The sequence below is a fragment of the Vigna umbellata genome, chromosome 8 (assembly GCF_029865625.1).
Source record: "Vigna umbellata cultivar VRB3 chromosome 8, Vumbellata_1.0, whole genome shotgun sequence".
NCBI classification, from domain to species: domain Eukaryota; kingdom Viridiplantae; phylum Streptophyta; class Magnoliopsida; order Fabales; family Fabaceae; genus Vigna; species Vigna umbellata.
In genome coordinates, this window is record NC_142172.1 from 24,128,911 (window position 1) to 24,148,824 (window position 19,914).

Below are 19,914 nucleotides of genomic sequence, written 5' to 3' on the forward strand. Positions count from 1 at the left end.
GTAGAAAATGAAATAGAAATTAACATTCATATTTTTAAAAGAATATTTTATCTCTAATGTCTTCTATTTAGAAAGAGTGAAATAATACTTCATTTTTACTACTTCATTTACATTTTGAATCCTTGAATTATAAAATTTCTACTGCTTTATAGTAATTCCGTTTTATTGTTCCCACTTCTTACTAATTGTTTAAATATAGTTTAACAGTCACAATTTCAATAGATACTTTTGTATTGTATTCTTCGGCTATACTAGTGTTATTTAATAAGTATTTCGTCAAAAAATTAATTATTATTTTGAAAATTTAAAAGCTAAATTTTTTTTTCCAAATATCCTTATTAAGTATACTTTAAGTAAGCTATAGAAAAATTAAATTTATAAAAAAAATTACAAAGGCCTCTTATATCGCTATTTATAAATTCATGTTGTCCATTTCTAAAAATTAAAAAGTATAGTTTTCCCTATCTCACTTTCCGTCTTAAGCAAGGCTTCTTATATTTTTTTTTAAAAACGTTTTAATGCAGGGGATTTATATTTGCTACTATTAAGTGAATAATGCGAGATATTTATTATTATCGGAGAATAGGGAAATATATTTTTCTAAAAAAGTATACATATTACATCAATCATAATCAATTAAATTATCATAATTAAACAAGGTGGCATAATGAATTGCTGACAATTTTGGCAATATCAAATTGTCAACATTTTGTAGTATTTACTACCCCACCACGTCATAAAAAAACAGTGCAAATGATCTTGTATCCCACTTTATAAGTTATTAGTAATTTAGTTCTTAAAGATATAAAAATAAAACTTGATTTAGCTTTTAAATTATAAAAATAAAAACCACGTCTTATATAATTTAACTCTAAGTCTTACATTATCTAATACCATAGAGATCCTTAAACATTGCAATTTAATTTAATTTAATAATAAAATGATCATATAAACTTGGACATGATATAACCATTATTCTTTTTACATACAAAAGTTATTCTCATAAAAGCTAAATCAATACGTATTTACATAATTAAGGACTAAAATCTTCGTTTATTTACGGAAATAGTTATTAATTCTTTGATGCTTAATTAATTTTTGTACTCTCCGTGATCGAAGAGCCGTCACAACATAAGAGTTAAAGATCGAATAATTCTCATTTTCGGCTCTTTTGATTTAGTGGGGACAGACACTGGCAAGAAATTTCACTTAGAGCAAAAGACGAATTCTAAATTTCACCATAATATATTAATCTCATAATAATCTTGTCATTATAGATTGTACTCGGAATAATCAATGTTTTATAAAGTTAACGTATAAATGTGAAATGCATGATCTTAAATTAAGTTTTGGCTTCACCTTGGTGTAGCAACGGATCCAACATTTAACTCTCTAGGATGATAAACTACCAAAAACGGAAGCTTACGAATTAACTTTTTAGGTAAGAGATAATATTATATCTGTACTGCACAACCTTCTAACAAATGTATTTTTCTGTCTCCAAAAATCTTGTCTTGACTGCTCCCTTTTTCTAACGTACAACATATACAATATTTTGTGTTGCAGTTATAGATTTCAGTTGCAGTGCTTGAATGAAAGACTACTGATATAGGAAGCTCACTTCTTGGGCAAGCAAGCTTCCGAGACAACATAGACTTAGCAATGATCCAATAAGAACGTTATTTTTAAATCATACAAATACAAGACGGACGCAATGATTTTTATTTCTCTATGGCAAACAAATGATATTATGTTTGTTCCGACCTTAGTGTCATGGTTAATCATTACATAAACTATTGTCTGATTGTTATCTTTAAAGTCAATAACCAGATTTAAAGTATTGTTCAAATATAATCTAAATTATTTTTCTAAAATTAAGTTAATTAGTAATTAATCTTTTATAATTAAATTAATTAAAATTTTTAATTATATTATTAAATCTTCTGTAATTATGTTGTTGTGCATGATTATATATATATATATATATATATATATATATATATATATATATATATATATATATATATATATATATATATATTTATCTCAAATTTCAAATGCGACATACATTCAAATTTTTTTTTCTTACATAGTATCACAAGTTTCTCTCATATTTAGACATCGTCTCTCTCATGTTTAACATTGTGCTCTTCTTTTCTTTTATGCAATGTTTTAAATTGTTTTTTAGTCGCTTAAAACAGAACAAAATTGGTCCTCACTAATGTTGCATAGGGCAACCAAGATATCAATTCTTGGACTTGGCTAAATCAAGTCACTAGTGCAGAAAGGACTTTAGACGTCTGTAATTTTGGGTTTTTAACGTCTGATTTCTGTCAGACGTTTATATAGGTGACGTTAATGAGACATTTGACCCAATAGGTCAGACGTCTATATAGACGTCCGATCCATACAGGTCAGACGTCTATATAGACGTCTAACACTATAGATCACACATCTAAAACGTTGTCGTATTTGATTGGATCTTTTTTCTGCTTGAGGCCTCTCGGGTTGCTCCTGGCTCATGGTGATTCGAGTTTACAACTTTATATTTTAGTTGAAGAGAATGTATTGTACGTTTTTTTTTGTATTGGATGTTTAAAAACGTAGTGGAGAGAATTGGAGGAGTGCAAAACGCAGGAAATCGCCGCCCAAGAACGCCGCCCAAGGACACGAGCAAAACTACACCAAAACTCAACGAAAACGAATTTTTATCGGTTCAAATAAAAGATAATGCATCAAAGAGTGATTTAATCATAGTAAAATTAATTTAAAATGGTGCAAAAGTGAGAAAACGAACCTGAAAAACGTAACTCGTAGAGAGCAAACGCGAGGAAGATTATGAACATTAAGTGCGCGTAACTACTACCTCGCGTTCGCAGTGTTTTAATGCAGCCATATAAAATTCAGTTCCCCCCACATCAGACGTCTATATGGCTGTAGAAGTCGGATTGGCGGGATCATACGTCTAAATGGAGTTAAAAAGTGACTTTTTAGGTTTCAAAATGAGTATATAGAAGTCGGTTCCCCCACATCGAATGTCTATATGGCTGTAAAAGTCAGATTGGCGGGATCGGACGTCTAAATGGAGTTAAAAGGTGACTTTTTAGATTTCAAAAATGAGTATATAGAAACCGGTCCCCCCACATCGGACGTCTATATGACTGTAGAAGTCGAATTGGCGAGATCAGACGTCTAAATGGAGTTAAAAAGTGATTGTTTAGATTTCAAAAATGAGTATATAAAAGTCGGTTCCCCCCACATCGAACGTCTATATGGCTGTAGAAGTCGGATTGGCGGGATCTGACGTCTAAATGGAGTCAAAAAGTGACTTTTTAGATTTCAAAAATGAGTATATAGAAGTCGGTTCCCCACATCAGACGTCTATATGGTTTTAGACGTCTGTTCCCTCCAGAACAGACGTCTATATGGTTTTAGACGTTTGTTCCCTCCAGAACAGACGTCTATATGGTTGTTTTATTTACAGAAAATGTCATCGGTCATTTTTTACGTTGGATATTTGGAGGTCGGACGTCTAAAGGGTGATGTTAAAGGCCTTTTGTGCACTAGTGAGTTTAAAGTGTTGAGTATAGTCATGTTATTATTTACTATTTATTATCTAAACTAGGTGGGAACAGAAAGAAATGAAAATTTAAAAGAAAAAGACAACAAGATAAAATTTGTTTAAAGAAAGAAAGAAAATAAAGTGAAATAAAAGAATATGAAATATAAATCTAAACTACTGTGAAATGAACCTATAATGTACAATGAAATGTGATATGAAACAAAAATCGAAACAGTATTTAAAATTAGACAATAACAGAACCTAATCAATATCTATACAAAATAAGATTCATTACTCAAAAAGTCATTCAATTCAAAAGAAAATATGAAATCATTACCTAAGATGAGATAAACTAATATAAAGTATATTCATCGATTATAAAAGCCAAGAAACTAACTAAAGATAAAATCAGAACCCGAAATCAGAGGCGAATGCACATTAGTTTGGATGAAAGAGTCACAAATGCACACTTACAAGAAGACATCTTGTTAAAATTAAAATCTAGTCTGGATATTTTTTATTCATATTCCAGAACCTAAATTAGCACTTTTCAACCATTCATCCAACCAATATGCATCACACCTAATTCGAAATTTTGATTGAAGAAATAGTAAAATCAGCAAAATATTAGCAACAACATGATCTAAAATACAACTATCCAGAACAGAATCAAAGACACATTCCTAATTTCACTTCAAAATACACCTAAACTAAATCAACTAAAGCATCAAATTCTATCCTAATCTAGGTAAATGTAAAAGCAATGGCCAAATCTACAAGCACTACTATGACTATTTACAACTAGAACCATTAAAATTAGAAACATATAGAAATCATTATTCAATCATAAAACCTAAATGCATCACGAAAGAATCAAAAGAGACATACCTCTACCTAAACTAATTTCAATTCAGAAACTCTAAACAAATATGCATATCATAAGCTCAAATACTAACAAAATCATCATAAAAACTACAAAAGTAAAGCATGGAATCCAAAACATACATCAAAATTAAATTCTGAATGTTTCTGAATGTTGTTAGGGACTCTCAAATATTTATAATTAGTTGCTGAATCTTGGTGCTCTTCTTATCAGTCATCCTTTGGTGCTACAACTAGTCTTTGGTTTGTCTGAATCCTTTTGATGTGAACCCCATTTACACTAGGGCTGATTTAGGATCTTCAACGTTAGAACCTTGTACGAAATTTGGAAAAATTAGTGAGAAGGTTGACAGTATTTTAGAAACGTTAATATCTCAAACTATAGAATTGGAATGATTCTAAAACGAGGTGAAAGTTCACATTTCGAACTTCAAATTAGGCTCAAGAATCACTTAATTTGGACACGTAGAACGGAAGTTATAACTACAATACAAAACTAGGAGGAAGGAAATAATCACTCTTTCTAAGAGAGGCAACACACAAAGGATGAGAAAGTCCTTTGATACAACCAGGGATTCTTGAATCACTCAAGAACTTAAGAGAATCACTCCCACTAAGATAAAAGAGATAAAACTTTAAATTTCTTTTTCTTCATAAAACTTCACTTGTTTCTTTTATGAAAATGGTTAAGCTTATTTAAAAGCTTTAGTCATCAGAATTACAAAAGAGTTAATGGCTGATTGTAACTGCAATTGTGGCAACCAAAAGTCACCCAAAAGCATTCAACTATGCATCATTTTGTTCTCACCAAAGGCTGATAACTAAGTTGTCAATTGGGCCCTTATCACAACTTGAAATAAAACCAAACTAAAGCTCATTAATTGATTAACCCGAAACATAATTTGGTCAGCGAATCTTACAAAGGATTGCACCATTATTTAAACAAACTAATTACTTAAAAGCAGCATCAAAGTGGTGCTTTAGTCTTCCTCCATTTGGGCCATGATGCAATTCACCAACATGGTCTTCTCTCTTTGAAACTTAGGCTTGTATTCAACTAATATAGACAACACTTGTTTGAGAGCTTCCTTTGTTTTTCTTGCTTTGACCCTTGTCATAGGTTCTCCAAGTACTTCAAGTGGATGATTTTTCCCTTGCTCATGGTCACGTCCCTATAATTCATTTGTCGGAGACATCCTACAATTAGGTCATGATGCAATTCACCATCTTGGTCTTTTCTTCTTGAAACTTGGGCTTTTTTTCAATTAATATGGACAACACTTGCTGAAGAGCTTCCTTTGCTTTCCTTATTCTCGCCTTTGTCATAAGTCCTCCAAGTTCTTCAAGTGGATCATTTCCCTTGCTCATGGTCACGTTCCCGTCATTCTCTCCCTTTTGAGAAGGGTCCTCAAATAAGATTCTCCATTTACCTTCAAAAAGAGATAAATCAGACATATTGAAGGTGGAACTAACATTATACTCATTGGGTAAATTAATTTTGTAAGCATTGTCATTGTTGAGATTGTTGATAAGGGAGCACTGATTTAGCTGAACCCACAATCTCAGTAATATCTGTGTTTTTAATGATGACAACACATAATTAATAACACATGAGTATTCTGTGTTACATGTTCTATGATTACATGTTATATGCTTTTGCTTATTGTGATAAATTTGTATAAGCATATTTGTGAACATGATTGTGTTGTTCATTGCATATCATTGTGTTTAATATGTAATTCTATATATGTATGCATGACATAAGGTGTTGGAAATGAAAAACCACAAGCACTTTGGTTGAACTTTAATGTGTGGCAAAACAAACAGTTTTAAGTTGATTACATTATAGAATGAATCGATTAAAACTCGAGTGTTTGCACAAACTCTTTTCAAGTGCGTTGTGAGTTATTCTGAAGAGAAATGTTTTCAAAATTGTACTAAGTGATTTTACTTAATCGACTACATGTTATCTGCATTCGACTAAGTTAGTTATTATTTTGAAAACTGATTGAATGCTTGACTCAACTGATTTAATGGTTATATTTTCAAACATATTGACCAAGCATATATTGTGAGTCGACTGCATTAAATGTGCATTCAATTAATAAGTTTGATTGATGTTAGTTTGTTATAACTGCAAGATGTATTCGACTACATTAGTTACTAAGTCATTTAAAATGCGTCTGATGTGTGCATAATTATAAATTGATGCTGATTTGAATTCTATAAGAACTTTTGTGCAATTAACACTTTCATATCTTTCATAAACTCTATGATTTCTTATAGAGAAAAGAGAAGCTCCAAGAACCAGAGATTGACCATGGTGATCAAGTCTTAGAGGTTTCTTGAGAAGCAAGATTTGCTGGGTTTGAACGTCTGATCTATCTGCACAGAAAGGTGTAATCTGCGTGATTAGAAATTTCTGCAATCGTGAAGATTGGTTGGTTTCCCTATCATGATTACAAGAAGAAGAACTGTGTTCTTGACTTTGAGGGTGGCTCAAAGGGTTTGACAGCAGAAGAGGGTGTTCTTGTTGCGTGTTTGTATTGTTTACTGCCTATATTATATTAGAAGGTTAAAGAGGTGTTTTACATTTTTGACGTGAGGTCGCTGTAAAAACCTTGGTGTAAAAACCTTGATCTTTATAGTACATTTGCTTCTTGGTTGGAAGGACACTGGATGTAGGCTTGGCCGAACCAGTATAAAAATCAGCGTTTGAATTCTCTAATCCCTACACTCTTTTATTAAGTCGATTACGCTATTAGTATATTCGATTAAGTTTACTGCTGCATTGCATATCTTTTAACTTGCGATTCAAGAAAAGTGTAAAAGCATCTTATTTTGTGAAATAGTTTTTGAAAGATTATATTTTTTACACTTCATCAATACACCCCCCCCCCCCCCTCTTGGTGTGAGAAACTAAACCATTCTATTTTAACAGTCATTGATTCGTTTAAGCACTTGGAATAGACTATTCCTCCTTTGTTGAAGCTTTGATTTCCTTTGTAATGAAAACCTTTCCTTTCTCATGTGTACCAAACCTAATCTCTTATTGGAAGACAACCTTCTTTCTACCCTTTTCAGCTTGGCTTGTGATAATGTTAATTTTGACCATTATCTTAGTCACATTTTATGAACAAAATCAACTCTTCTCTACCTTGTAACCTTCTTAATCCTTACTTTTATCTTGCTTTTGTAAATAATTACATTTTAGGTTACAGTAAACCAATTATACCACTAATCCCATTTTTTATATCTAATTTTGTGACAGGAAGATCCTATTTCAAGTTAAAGAGTTTGGCAATCTAGAGAAGTAGGAAGAACAAAAAAAATGGGATTTCATGAAGTCCAAGTGGTGCTAAGTGTCACCTCTTTATCATTGAGCGGCCACATTACAAAAAGCAACATAGCAATCCACTGTTGAGTGCCACATCCATCGCTGAGTGTCAACATTATGAGTAAACATAGAATTCCCAAATATAACGTTAAGCAACAAAGTCACGACCCTAAGTGGCCTTTATGTTGATGTGTCAAGTTGCACCATATTTCTTCTTGTTGCTCGAAGGAAGCTGGGTTTTTGGTGGTTGAAGGCACGGAAACATATTTTAAGAGCACTTGGAGGTCTACTAGGGCTTGTGGGAGCAATCTTTTTTTCCTCTTCATATCTCATTCTTCTTCCATCTTCCATTTTGTAAGCTTGAGTTGTTCATGACAATGGAGAGCTAAACTCATCTTGTTGGGGATAGATGTAGCCATTAAACTCTCTTGTATTTTATAAATGTTTTGAATATATATATATATATATATATATATATATATATATATATATATATATATATATATATATATATGCCTCTTCCATTAAATGCTAGTATTTGTGTTTCTATTCTTAATGTTTGCTTTAATATAGCCATTGATAGCTTGATGATTGGTTCATTAGGTATTGGAAAGTATGATTTGAAACCTAGACTTTGCATATGATACCTAATGGAGCTTGACCCATTAGTTATCTTAAACCCTAGTTCATAAATCAGGTTTGTTTGTTAAGGGCTCAAGGGATTAACCCTTAACAAGAAAGCCTAGGCTCATTCTACTAAGGGAATAGGGTTTGAGTAGGTTTGTGGGTTGACATTAGTATTTTAATGGAGAGGATGTAAGTTCTATATGCATGAGAGTGAAGTTGGTGAAATCTAACCCCAACAATATCGATCTATACCATATCTACTCTTTTTCATTTCCTATGTGTCTTTAACTTCCAAAGCTCAACTCTATTATTTTTGCATCAATTTACGTTATTGCTTATAACCTTAAATTATGGAACTATTCTTTAGTCTAGATTAATTATTAATTGTATGACTATTTAGTGTTACACGAGTCGCTTGCGAAACGATACTTGATCTTATCATCTTTATTACTTGAACGATTTGGTACGTTTGCCAATGAGTTAACACCTTGCATAACTCTCATTTTTCTTTTCAATTTCAGCCTTCACTTGTTCATGTAGCTTCTTCATATACTTAACTTTAGCCTATGCTTTTTTATGCTTAAACATAGAAATGTTACGCATAAGGAGTAAATCAAGAGTAGTCAAAGAGTTAAATCTATATATACAATCTCAAAAGGTGAAAAATCAGTTGTGATATGGAAAACCCTATTATAAGCAAACTCAACATGAGGCAAACATGTTTCCCACAACTTAAGATTTTTCTTTAAGACAATTCAAAGTGATGTGCCTAAAGTCTTATTGACTACCTCAGTTTGACCATTAGTTTGTAAGTGACAAGTAGTAGAATATAATAATTTAGTACCAATCTTGCCCCCAAGGCTCTTGACTTCGACTGGAGTCGTCCTTTGACATAGATCGAGTTTGCTCGATCTTTAGTTTAAGTTGACTTGATTGAACCTTTTTATTTAGCTGACTCAGCTAAGCCTTCAGTTTAGGCCAACTCGACTCGACTTTAGACATCTTGGACCAAATCGTCTCACCCTTCAACATAGGTTGACTCGTCTCGAATTTCAACCCAAGTTGACTCGCTTCAAGCATCCTAGATTGACTTGTCTTGACCTTCGCCTGACCAACTTGTGTTTTAGGCCAACCTAGCAAGACTTTCGGTTTAGTTTAACTCGACTCGATTTTTGGTCTATAGTAAGCCGTCTTTACTTCGGCTTGAGTCGACTTGACTCGTCCTTTAACCTAGGTCGATTTGGTTCGATCTTCAGTTTAAGTTGACTCAAGTGAACCTTTTTCTTTAGCTGACTCGATTAAGCCTTCAGTTTAGGTCAACTCGACTTGACATTAGACATCTCGGATCAAATCGTCTCGATCTTCAGCAGAGGTCGACTCGTCTCAAATTTCAACCCAAGCTTATTCGCTTCAACCATCCTATATTGACTTATGTTGACCTTTGCCCGACTGACCTGTGACCTTGACCAACTTAGCAAGACTTTTAGTTTAGTCTAACTCGATTTGATTTTCGCTCTAGACTAACCCAACCTGACGTTGGCCCAAGTCAACTTGACTCGTCCTTTTACTTGGACTAACTTTGTTCGACCTTCAATTTAAGTTGCTTTAGTGAACCTTTTGCTTTATCTGACTCAACTAAGCCTTTAATTTTAAAATAAATAATAATCACTTAGAGACTTGAATCTTCATTATAAAATTATATCAATAATTTTATGGGAAAAGTATTTATTACATATATACCAACATTTATGATAGTATTCATATGGAGTTTCAAAATAAATTGAGAAAAAAAATAATGACTTAATATTAGAAAATACTATACCAATTACTATAATTTTATTTAAATATATATAAGCATTGTATCACACTAGAAAGTTAAGAAAAACAGGATCTAATGAGATGGTGGCCTCAATGGCCTAGCTTTCCTCATCCAAATCAAGCAATACTTCCCCAGTATTATGTGCATAACCATACTTTTCCACCCTCTTCATGATCTCATCAAGCATTCTATTTATTTCTTGCATTTCTGGATGAGAATTATCCCCCGCAAAAAACTCACGAAAAACGCCATCTATCTCAACCAAACTACACCCTGGAACTTTTTTGATACCCCTAACCTCCATAAGCTCTCTTAAATGCCGCGCTTCCTTCCTCCGTTCAAGCTTGACATACACGTTAGAAAGAAGCACATAGGCACTACTATTTGTGGGGTCCAACTCAAGAAGCTTCGTTATCGATACCTCACAAGTTTTAATGTCCCCATGCATGCTAGCCCCACTGAGCATAGCTCCCCATATCATCTCATCCGGTTTCATAGGCATTGATTTCACTACATTCCAAGCATCTTCAAAACGACCAGCTTTGCTGTATAAATCCACCATGCAACCATAATGTTGAATCGTAGGACTAACACAATACTGATTCAACATCCTCTTGAAATATTTCTCTCCTTCATTAACCAATCCTCCATGCACACAAGCACAAAGAACACCCACAAACGTCACAGCATTTGGCCTCACTCCATCATTTACCATCCTTGCAAACAGTTCAAGGCATTCCTCCGAGAGTCCGTTCATGGCAAAAGCAGCAATCATGGCACTCCAAGCCATTACATCCTTTTCACGACCCATTTGATCAAATATGCATTTCGCCCTTCCAATGCTTCCACATTTGGCATACATGTCTATCAAAGACGTCCCGATCACACCACCGATTTTCATCCCACTTACGTAAACGTAAGCATGAAGCCAATTCCCATGCTGAAAGGCACCTAACCTCGCACAAGCTGAGAGCACTGATGACAAGGTGAACTCATTGGGTCTGAGTTTACTTCCTTCCAACGTGTGGAGCCTACGAAACAGAGAAAGCGCCGTCTTGTACTCGCCACAGGTTACGTAACCGTGAATCATGCAGCTCCACGAAATGACGTTCCTCTCAGGCATCTGATCGAACATTTTCCGCGCAATGTGAATCATTCCGGCTTTCGCACTGGCGTTGATTATGGCGTTCCACGAGGGTAGGTCGGGTTGCGTAATTTCGTCGAACACTTGGCGGGCGAAGGTAAGGGTGGCACAGGAAGAATACACATTGATAAGGGAGGTTTGAACAAAAGGGTTGTCAGCAAGGCCAAGAAGGAAGATTTGAGCGTGAAGTTGGCGTCCTTGAGTAGGGTTGTTGATGGATTGGAGAAGGAATGGAAAGGTGTGAAGATCAGGGAGCACGGCATGCAGGCGCATGCGAAGGTAGAGTGAGAGTGGTGGAGGAAAGGCTGAATTTGCAACTCTGCTTCTGAAGCTGGCTCGAATGAGGTTGTTCCACACGAATGATTGAATGTTGGGGTGGGAGAGGTGAAGACTCGGGTGTGTATATGATATCGCCTTCCTCCAACCATGCATTATTCGTTACCTATTCAAACCATAATACTCCTGCGGTTTAAAGGACCACCATAGGAGTCATGGGATAGAAAACCGATATACTACCCGTAATACATGCATTTTCCTTAAAGGAATAAAAATGATCCTAATAAAAATGATTTTTTGTATTTCTAAAAATAATAATAATAAAAACTAGTATCAAATGAAAGTAAAACCTTTATTACTTTCAAAATACTATTGTTTTTTCGTTAAACTAATTTATTACTCTTTATCTTAATATAATAATTATTAATAAAAAAATCAGTATTAATAAATGTTTTTTTATGTACACATCTTATTATAAATTTTGTCTTTGTTAATATAAATTATTTTATTTTCTAGAGTTTATAAATATTTTTGTGAATATAATTTTTATAAATTTAATAACATCCTTTTGGTTTGCTTTGTGAAAATTATTTAGTTTTACATTGAAATTAGATTCTAAAAATTTATGATTTTTAAGTGAGTTATGTATCATAAAAAATCATTTTTCCAACCGAAGTCGTGAACCATATAGAATTTTTGATCGGGTAACCAAAGTCTATAATGCAATATGCAGTTGAATTTGTAGTTACAACTGTTGAAAATGAGTCTAAGTCCCACATTGGGTAGAAATGAGAAAGTGGAGCAAAAGTGAATACTTATTGCCTTAAGGAGTTTGATAGAAAGTGGTATCAATTCCTTATGTAGTTGGGCTCAAGTCTCATTGATGTATCTCTCTAGTGAACATTCTTCTCTATAAACCCAACAACAACTTCAATGATTAGTCACAAATAGTATGCCGGAAACAAAACAACTAATAACTTTGTTGAAAAAGTTAGCATTGAGATGTACGACTAATATATAAATCGTAATACTTTTAATATCTTTCAAGTACGATAATAAACTATCCATATAGGAAAACAATATTATAGGAAAATACTAAAAATATTCATTCTATTATATTGACACATGTCATAAACAATGATTTTTTATCATTTATATTTATACACAATTTACAATTTTACTCTTGTCTTGTGATTTGACACAACAACACTTCACTTCGTTTAAAATATTGGAATGTTGAGCAGTTCCCTTCCGTCTTCCATTATTTTATTCTCAGCTCATCTAATCTTTGTGAGCTTGACAAGCACCACCACAGCAAACATGTCAACGTTAATCCTCTCTATGCACAACCCAACATGATTTCAAAAATTGGAACGTGCTCGCAACACAACACTTCACTTTATTTAAGGTGAGTACTTTTTGCCTTCCTCAACTGCATCAACCTGACATCATAAGGAAGCTCGTCCTAGAAAATTCAAAAACCAAATATTACATTTTGGATGACAGGAAAAAAATCAAAATTAATTGGACTGGATGGCCAAGATGGATCGAGCTTGTTGAGATGGACAAGCTAACGGGATACTCGAGATGAACCAAGTTGACATGATGACCATAATGGATGGGCTAACGCAATAGCCAGGATGTATGTGCTAGTTAGGCTAATGCGATGACCAGGATGAACAAGATGGATAGGTTGCCGTGATGACCAATATGGATAAGTTGGTTGGGCTTGCCGAGATGGATTGGATGTCTGAGATGCACCATTCTGACGAGATGACCGAAATAGGCGGGCTAGTGGAATGGATGTGTTTGACAATATGGTCGGGATGGATCGAACTAGCAAAGATGAATGACCATTAGATTGACAGGATGAGCATGCTAATAGAATGAGCATGTTGGTCATGCTAGCATGATGACCAGATTGGACAAGATCGACAAACTAACATAATAATCGAGATGGACTGATCGAGTGAACAAGATGAGAAAAGGTTGACATGATACACAAAACTGACAACTAATAGACTAACTAGATTGACAAATGATTGATGGAATGCCTGAATTGATCATACCTACAAAATTACCACAATAGCCAATTGGACATATTTACAAATATTAAACTTATTTATACAAATATATTATATTTTAAATTTATTATTATTCAAAAAATAAAATTAAAAAAAAGACCCGTTCGTACACAAGCGTCAAGAGACTTGATTTGATAAAAAAAAACCATGTAAAATAATAACCAATATATTTTATTTTAATAATAATTACAAACAAATAACTTTTATCTTTTTTATTTTAGGTAAAAGTGGACCAAATAAGTATAATCGAATATGTTTCCACTCATTTATAATTCAGCAATTTCCTACCACGACATCTTCAATAAACTAGTTTATTACAACCCAATTTCAGCCACGTTTATACGGACCCAATTTCAGCAACGTTTTTACGGACCTTCAATTTCTTTTTCTAAACTACAAAGAGAAGTAAAACTTGATTATATGAAGATTAGCACTAAACGTACATCGATTACAAAAGCGATCCATCAAATGATTTCTCCTCCTTTTCAGTTTCTTCAGCCTTTTTGTATGGTATATATCATTCTGCATCGATACTACCAGCCATTTCTACTTTCTATGATGGCTCTGGATATATTTAGTGTTGTCCAGCAATTACACTCACATTCGAGGAAGTACAATGCTTAAGATGGACCAAACATATTGAATCCTTAATCTGAAAAACTAAAACATTTTAATGAAAACCTCTCAAATAATCACTATAAAACTTAATATGAAGGCATAATAAAGTCGATTCCAAATTAAACACAGGAATATTTAAACAAGTAACAAGTCAAACAACACATGATAAAATGAGACTCCACAATTACTAATCCTAATGGAAATGCCTCAAGACAGAATTGGATCTTCAGTCTTCCTCTTCACCCTCATTCTCAGCAATGTTGAAATATCTCAACTCATAGACATTCCTGTCCTTGTTGGATGCAATCACCCGAAGCCAATCCCTCACATTGTGCTTTTTCAAGTACTTCTTGGTCAAATATTTCAGATACCTGAGAAAAGTTTTGATGAAATGAAAAAAATATAAGCAAAGGAAATTACTAGCACCCAAAGAAATTGGGTTACAAAGGATCGAGTTTAATTCATGCGGGGGATTAAGGGAAAACAAATTACAGCAAACTAAGCAAATGGACGGGAAGATTGAATTTTTCCAATTTAAACATTAAAAAGCAAAACCACACTATCACATACTTAATCACAATAACATCCCAAGTCAAAACTGAGGCTTCACGCTTATTACCATTTTCTTCAAAAGACTCTCACAAGTCACAATATTGACGCTTACAGTGAGACATGATAGCAAGGCAATCCCTGTTGTGAACTGAAGGCAATATTTTCAAAATACAAACAGGATAGAGCGTACATACAACAGGTAAGCAATCTGACTATTCACAATATAAGCACTAAAAATAACACCTTTTGAATCGTACACGACTAAATAATACAGGCATACAAATAACTGAAGCACTTCACAACATTATTACCACATTCAGCATTAAACCCAATAACCAATCTTTCAGTACAAAAATTACTAACGGATATGCTAGAAAACTTGGTTGAAAAACCCAAAAACACATGAAGCTTTATGCTAAGTACTTTAGCACTTTTTCTTAATACGCTTATCTCAGTGTCAATAACAGGTTGCTAGATCTATTCTCTCTAAAATTTAAATATCTCAGCTAACTAAACAGTGACATAAACTAACCATGAATAACCACACGAAAAAAATACAGCCCCAAGATTTTGATAAATGCTATGGCGGGTTAAAAATCCACTCCCACGAAAGAAAACGCATACAAGAGCAGCATGATGAATAGGACATTAAAAAGAAAAAGAAGAATGAACCTTTTAGAGAAGTTGCTGTCAGAGGTAACGGTGATCTTGCTCTTCTCCCGTGTGACAGTAACGGAATCGCCGAGTGCACCGGCCTTGCCGCCGACCTTAATCCTCTCTTGAAGAAACTTCTCGAGAGAAGCAATGTCCATAATCTTGTCCTCAACAGGCTTCGCGCAATCGATCACGAAGCTAGCTCCCTTCTTCTTCCCCTTTGCTCCGCTCATTTTCGCTTCTCTCTCTCTCCCTCGGCCACACGCACACTCTCTCTCCCTCGTGACGGTGATAAGCAGCAGGGGCACAAACACAGAGAAACTAATATAAACTAGGGTTTATGTCCTGTAAAACGGCAGCAACACCTGCCGTTTCAACTGTTTATTATAAGCCCAGTCCAAAATATTTGGGCAGAAAAAATTATTGTGGGCCGAGACCCAAAAAAGCAGGCCCAGTTGTGTAAAACTTTCCCCTCCCTTGCTGTTCTATTCTACACGCCTACGTGGCGACGGAGGGAAAATGGAAGAAAACTTGGACGGCGTCGCTCCGTGCTCCTCCCTCGCCGTCGAGGCTATTATTCGTGTCGGAGCGGTAACATCGTTTATTCCTCCTTGCTTCAATCGAAAATTAATAGAACTAATGACAGAAACTCTGAATTGTTCTTCAGGCCGGTGCAATCTGGGGCTTGTGCTCTGGTCCCTACGACGCTCGTCAACAGGGTAATTTTCTTTTATACGTGGGTACTACTAATGCGGCTTTTTTCCTACTATGGATCCTCCTTTGATTTTCAATTGCTAATTCGTGACCATCCATTTATGTGTGCAGGTCTAACAGGCATTGCTAAAGCTTCTTTTGTGGTAAATGATTTTTTTTTTTGTTGTTTATCAAATTTTCAAAAGCTGGTGGTAGGGTTTTTTGTGAGTTGATGACATATTTTGGGTTGCCAATATCAGGCAAACTCGGTTCGCAGTTTTGGGATTCGATGCGGTAATCTATCTATGCTCAAGATGTGTTTGGGCTGTGTAAGAATCCTATTGTGGCGTTAACGTTGCTTGATTTGGGGTTTTAGGGTTTGTAGCTGGCGTTTTCAGCATTACGCGATGCGGGGTTCAGAAATACAGGGGGCGGAATGATTGGGTTAGTTCACTCATTCTTTCTCTTGAGCCTTTTGCTTTAGTTACCAAATGATAAAGAAAATATTCAATCGCCATATGACGAAATATAGATTTTGTATTGGGCAATGCAAGTGGTGCCACAACACTACAGCGTAGCATTTTTCAACCATTGTAGACGTGTAATGAAGCTTAGATTGTGCTCTTTAATGATAGTGTCAGGAAATCGAGTGCATGCTTCTTGTAACGACAATGAATGATGATTTTATGCTTCTCTTGCTAGATGGGTTTATACGTTGCTTCAGTCATGCCAGTTGTGTTGATATCTATAAATATCAACACTGCTTGGTGATGACCGAGAGCTTTCTCACAGTTTATAAATATCAAGATTTATGGTTTAGGGTTTAGATGCACTGGGATGTCTACAAAGACAATATACTCTAGTAACCAAAGACGAATGAGTATATGCAGAGATATGAATGTTCCTACCTATCCACCCCATGTAGTCTCAAATTGGCAAAAAATATTAAGGTTGCACATGTACGATGCCTAGGTACATATTTTAGACACCTGCTCTCTTCTCATCCTTAATGAAGCTTAGACCTGTAATTTTTTCGACAATGCAAGACCTGTAATGTAGCTTGGACTTTGGTCTTTAAGGACAGTACAAGGAAATAGTATGTGTGCTTCTAAGAATGCCAATAAAAGGGCTCCGATTGGTTTAGACATTCCTTCAGTTTTGTCAGATGTTTAGATATCTGTAACTTATTCTTGGCTATACTTGATGGGCTGCCACAATACTGCTTCGTGCTGTCAGCATCTTCCCAGGTTAGCAATGTAGGAAACAGGATGTATACTTTCAAAGACACTCCATTCAAGTAAGCAAAGATGAATAGGTGTAGGCAGACAGATGAATATCCTATTCAGCCCAGGTAGTCCAAAATTGGCAAACAAATATTAGTGTCGCACACGTCCATTCTTCCTAGATACATACATATCCTGTGAGTATCTCGAGTTTTAACTTTATAAAATTTAGTTTGATAGATACATTTGGGGTACTGCTTTATAGAACTTGCCTCACAAATACATAATTTTCTGAAGATGCAGTACCATGGTTATTTTCAATTGAAATGGTTGTGTTTCAATATTAACTCCAATGCTTCTGTTACTGTCTTACACATAATACTTCAATAATAAAATTCACAAGGACTATGCAGGTCTCACATTTCATATTCTGCTGCTCTTGCAAAGCTCTATTTTGTTATGGGTTTCACATTGCCTATATCTGGTCTCACATCCTCTGGTCTCACATTGCATTTGTTAACATCCTCTTATCGATTGTTCAAGTATGATCTTCCTGACCCATCAAAACAAAAATCGGTTGTGGCTCTAGTGTCTTTACAATTATTTTTCTTGCTAGGTAGAATCATACCACATCAATTTCAATATATAGGATGAAGTCGTGCACCCACCAAACGTTTTTAGGCTCTAGTAATTGATTACACAGTACCAAAGTCGTGTAGGAAGGCACGAGTTCACCTGTAATCGATTACATCCTTCTGTAATCGATTACATGAAGTGTAAATGGGGAAAAACACTCTAGTAATCTGGACTTGTGGATCTCATTTGTTTCAATTTATTTTTAAAAAAAATTGAGATTTTTGGTGCTGTTGCCGAGTTTCAATCTAAAAGAAATCAGATTTCTTATTATTTTGAATAGCTGTTTGAGGAAGGCTGTAATCGTAGCTAACTTTTGAAATAAGGTCTGTTTCATAATTTTAACCAAACAAATAATAGTTTGGGGAGCGTACCAAGCATTCTGGACTATCTGCATGGTTGCATTTGTAGGCATTAAATAACTGTGATGTGATGAACAATGTAAGAGGAACATGGTTCAATAATATGCTGGAAATTACTTTTAAATGTCCTCCTTTTCTTTTTAAATTTCCCCGACAGGTGAACGGTTTGATTGGTGGTGCTGTTGCTGGCGCCGCTGCTGCTGCTGGAACGCGAAATTGGACACAGGTGATTGGGATGGCTGGTTTGGTTTCTCTTTTCTGTGCTGCAGCCGACTATTCTAGAACATCTTAAAATACATTAGTAGCCTGGACAAAGAATATTAGAGACGTGTAATTTTCTCTAATGGCATCAACAGGCAAAATTCTGGTTTTTGGCAAATTTTGCATATTGTATATTTAGGAATGTATTCTATTGAAATTTTAGAAGATACCAAATTTTGTGGATTAAAAAAAATTATGTTGAAGTATAACTACTTATCAGAATTTTCATAATAAAAAAAAAAGGTTAAATATGTTTCAGTCCTTAAATTATCATGTGATTTTAATTTTCGTTTCTCTCTAAAACTTTGATCAATTTCCATTTCTCTCCTTCTAAAATGTGTCATATTTAGTTTTTTCATGGTCAACGATGATAATTTTTTTCTCTGATGTGGTTAACAGTGTGCTATGTGTAAGGTCAATTTTAATTTTGTTTTATTGTAATTAAAATTAAAAGAAAAAACATTAAACTATAGGGTCAAAATTGGAAAGTCTTTTCTTCTTCGTTCATGGTTCATTCTCGTTAGGACACTCTTTCCTTCTCCATTTTTAATACAATCATGACCAACATCAAGTCCAACTGTCGTGCCACCTCTATCCAAAGCCACCATCAGCAAAGCTGACATCGTCTTCACCCTACTTCACGTGACATCTTCCTTACTTCTAGATCCACAACAACGTCAACTAGCAAGCTTCCACCGACGAACCATGCGACTCCAAACAATCGTCGCTTCAAAACCTAGTACGAATGAACCTCTGCAATGCAGTATGTTTATGTTCGCAATAAATTTGTGAAAAAAAATGAAGAAGAAAGAGGAGAGTTTATGTACTTGATGTCCTAAAGAAAATAGGTAAGTTGAAAATTCCTATTAAACAATATCACAAAATTGAAAGTGAATGAACTCACAAATAGAGTTTTAGTTACCAAACTTGATTCTATGATTATATTGTTGTAACTGCAAAAAACTTATAGCTATTTTGATTAAGCTTTTTCTTACAGCTCAATAGTATATAGAAGTTAAATTTTAATAAATTTTTGGAAAATTTGAAGTCATATCCAACATCAACTAAATCCAAACATGTCAAACAAATTCAATACAAAGTAATATAGAAGAAGTGCAACATGAATTTACACTATTATCACATTCCCAAATTGACAGGGTCTCTGTCTATGTATCTAGTGATCTAGA

General features: G+C 34.5%; 3 protein-coding genes and 1 pseudogene across 3 annotated transcripts; 1 reads left to right on the forward strand and 3 right to left on the reverse strand.

Annotated features, from left to right (window-relative positions):
- Window positions 1-5,647: 5,647 nt before the first annotated feature.
- On the reverse strand, window positions 5,648-9,011 carry LOC148194318 (uncharacterized; annotated as a pseudogene).
- Window positions 9,012-10,222: 1,211 nt separating this feature from the next.
- Window positions 10,223-11,884, reverse strand: LOC124829668 (Pentatricopeptide repeat (PPR) superfamily protein). Its single transcript, XM_047303224.2, has one exon. The coding sequence runs from the start codon at window positions 11,801-11,803 to the stop codon at window positions 10,325-10,327; it is 1,479 nt and encodes a 492-aa protein (XP_047159180.2). The 5' UTR covers window positions 11,804-11,884; the 3' UTR covers window positions 10,223-10,324.
- Window positions 11,885-14,384: 2,500 nt separating this feature from the next.
- On the reverse strand, window positions 14,385-15,860 carry LOC124829671 (large ribosomal subunit protein eL22z). The gene is made up of 2 exons (XM_047303228.2): window positions 15,574-15,860; window positions 14,385-14,720 (listed from the first exon to the last, which is right to left on the reverse strand). Exons 1-2 carry the CDS (start codon window positions 15,786-15,788, stop codon window positions 14,576-14,578), a joined length of 360 nt encoding a protein of 119 aa, XP_047159184.2. The 5' UTR covers window positions 15,789-15,860; the 3' UTR covers window positions 14,385-14,575.
- Window positions 15,861-15,989: 129 nt separating this feature from the next.
- Window positions 15,990-18,976, forward strand: ATOEP16-4 (Mitochondrial import inner membrane translocase subunit Tim17/Tim22/Tim23 family protein). Its single transcript, XM_047303225.2, has 6 exons — window positions 15,990-16,146; window positions 16,223-16,274; window positions 16,381-16,412; window positions 16,509-16,542; window positions 16,625-16,692; window positions 18,624-18,976. The coding sequence occupies exons 1-6, from the start codon at window positions 16,075-16,077 to the stop codon at window positions 18,756-18,758; spliced, it is 393 nt and encodes a 130-aa protein (XP_047159181.1). The 5' UTR covers window positions 15,990-16,074; the 3' UTR covers window positions 18,759-18,976.
- Window positions 18,977-19,914: the final 938 nt, after the last annotated feature.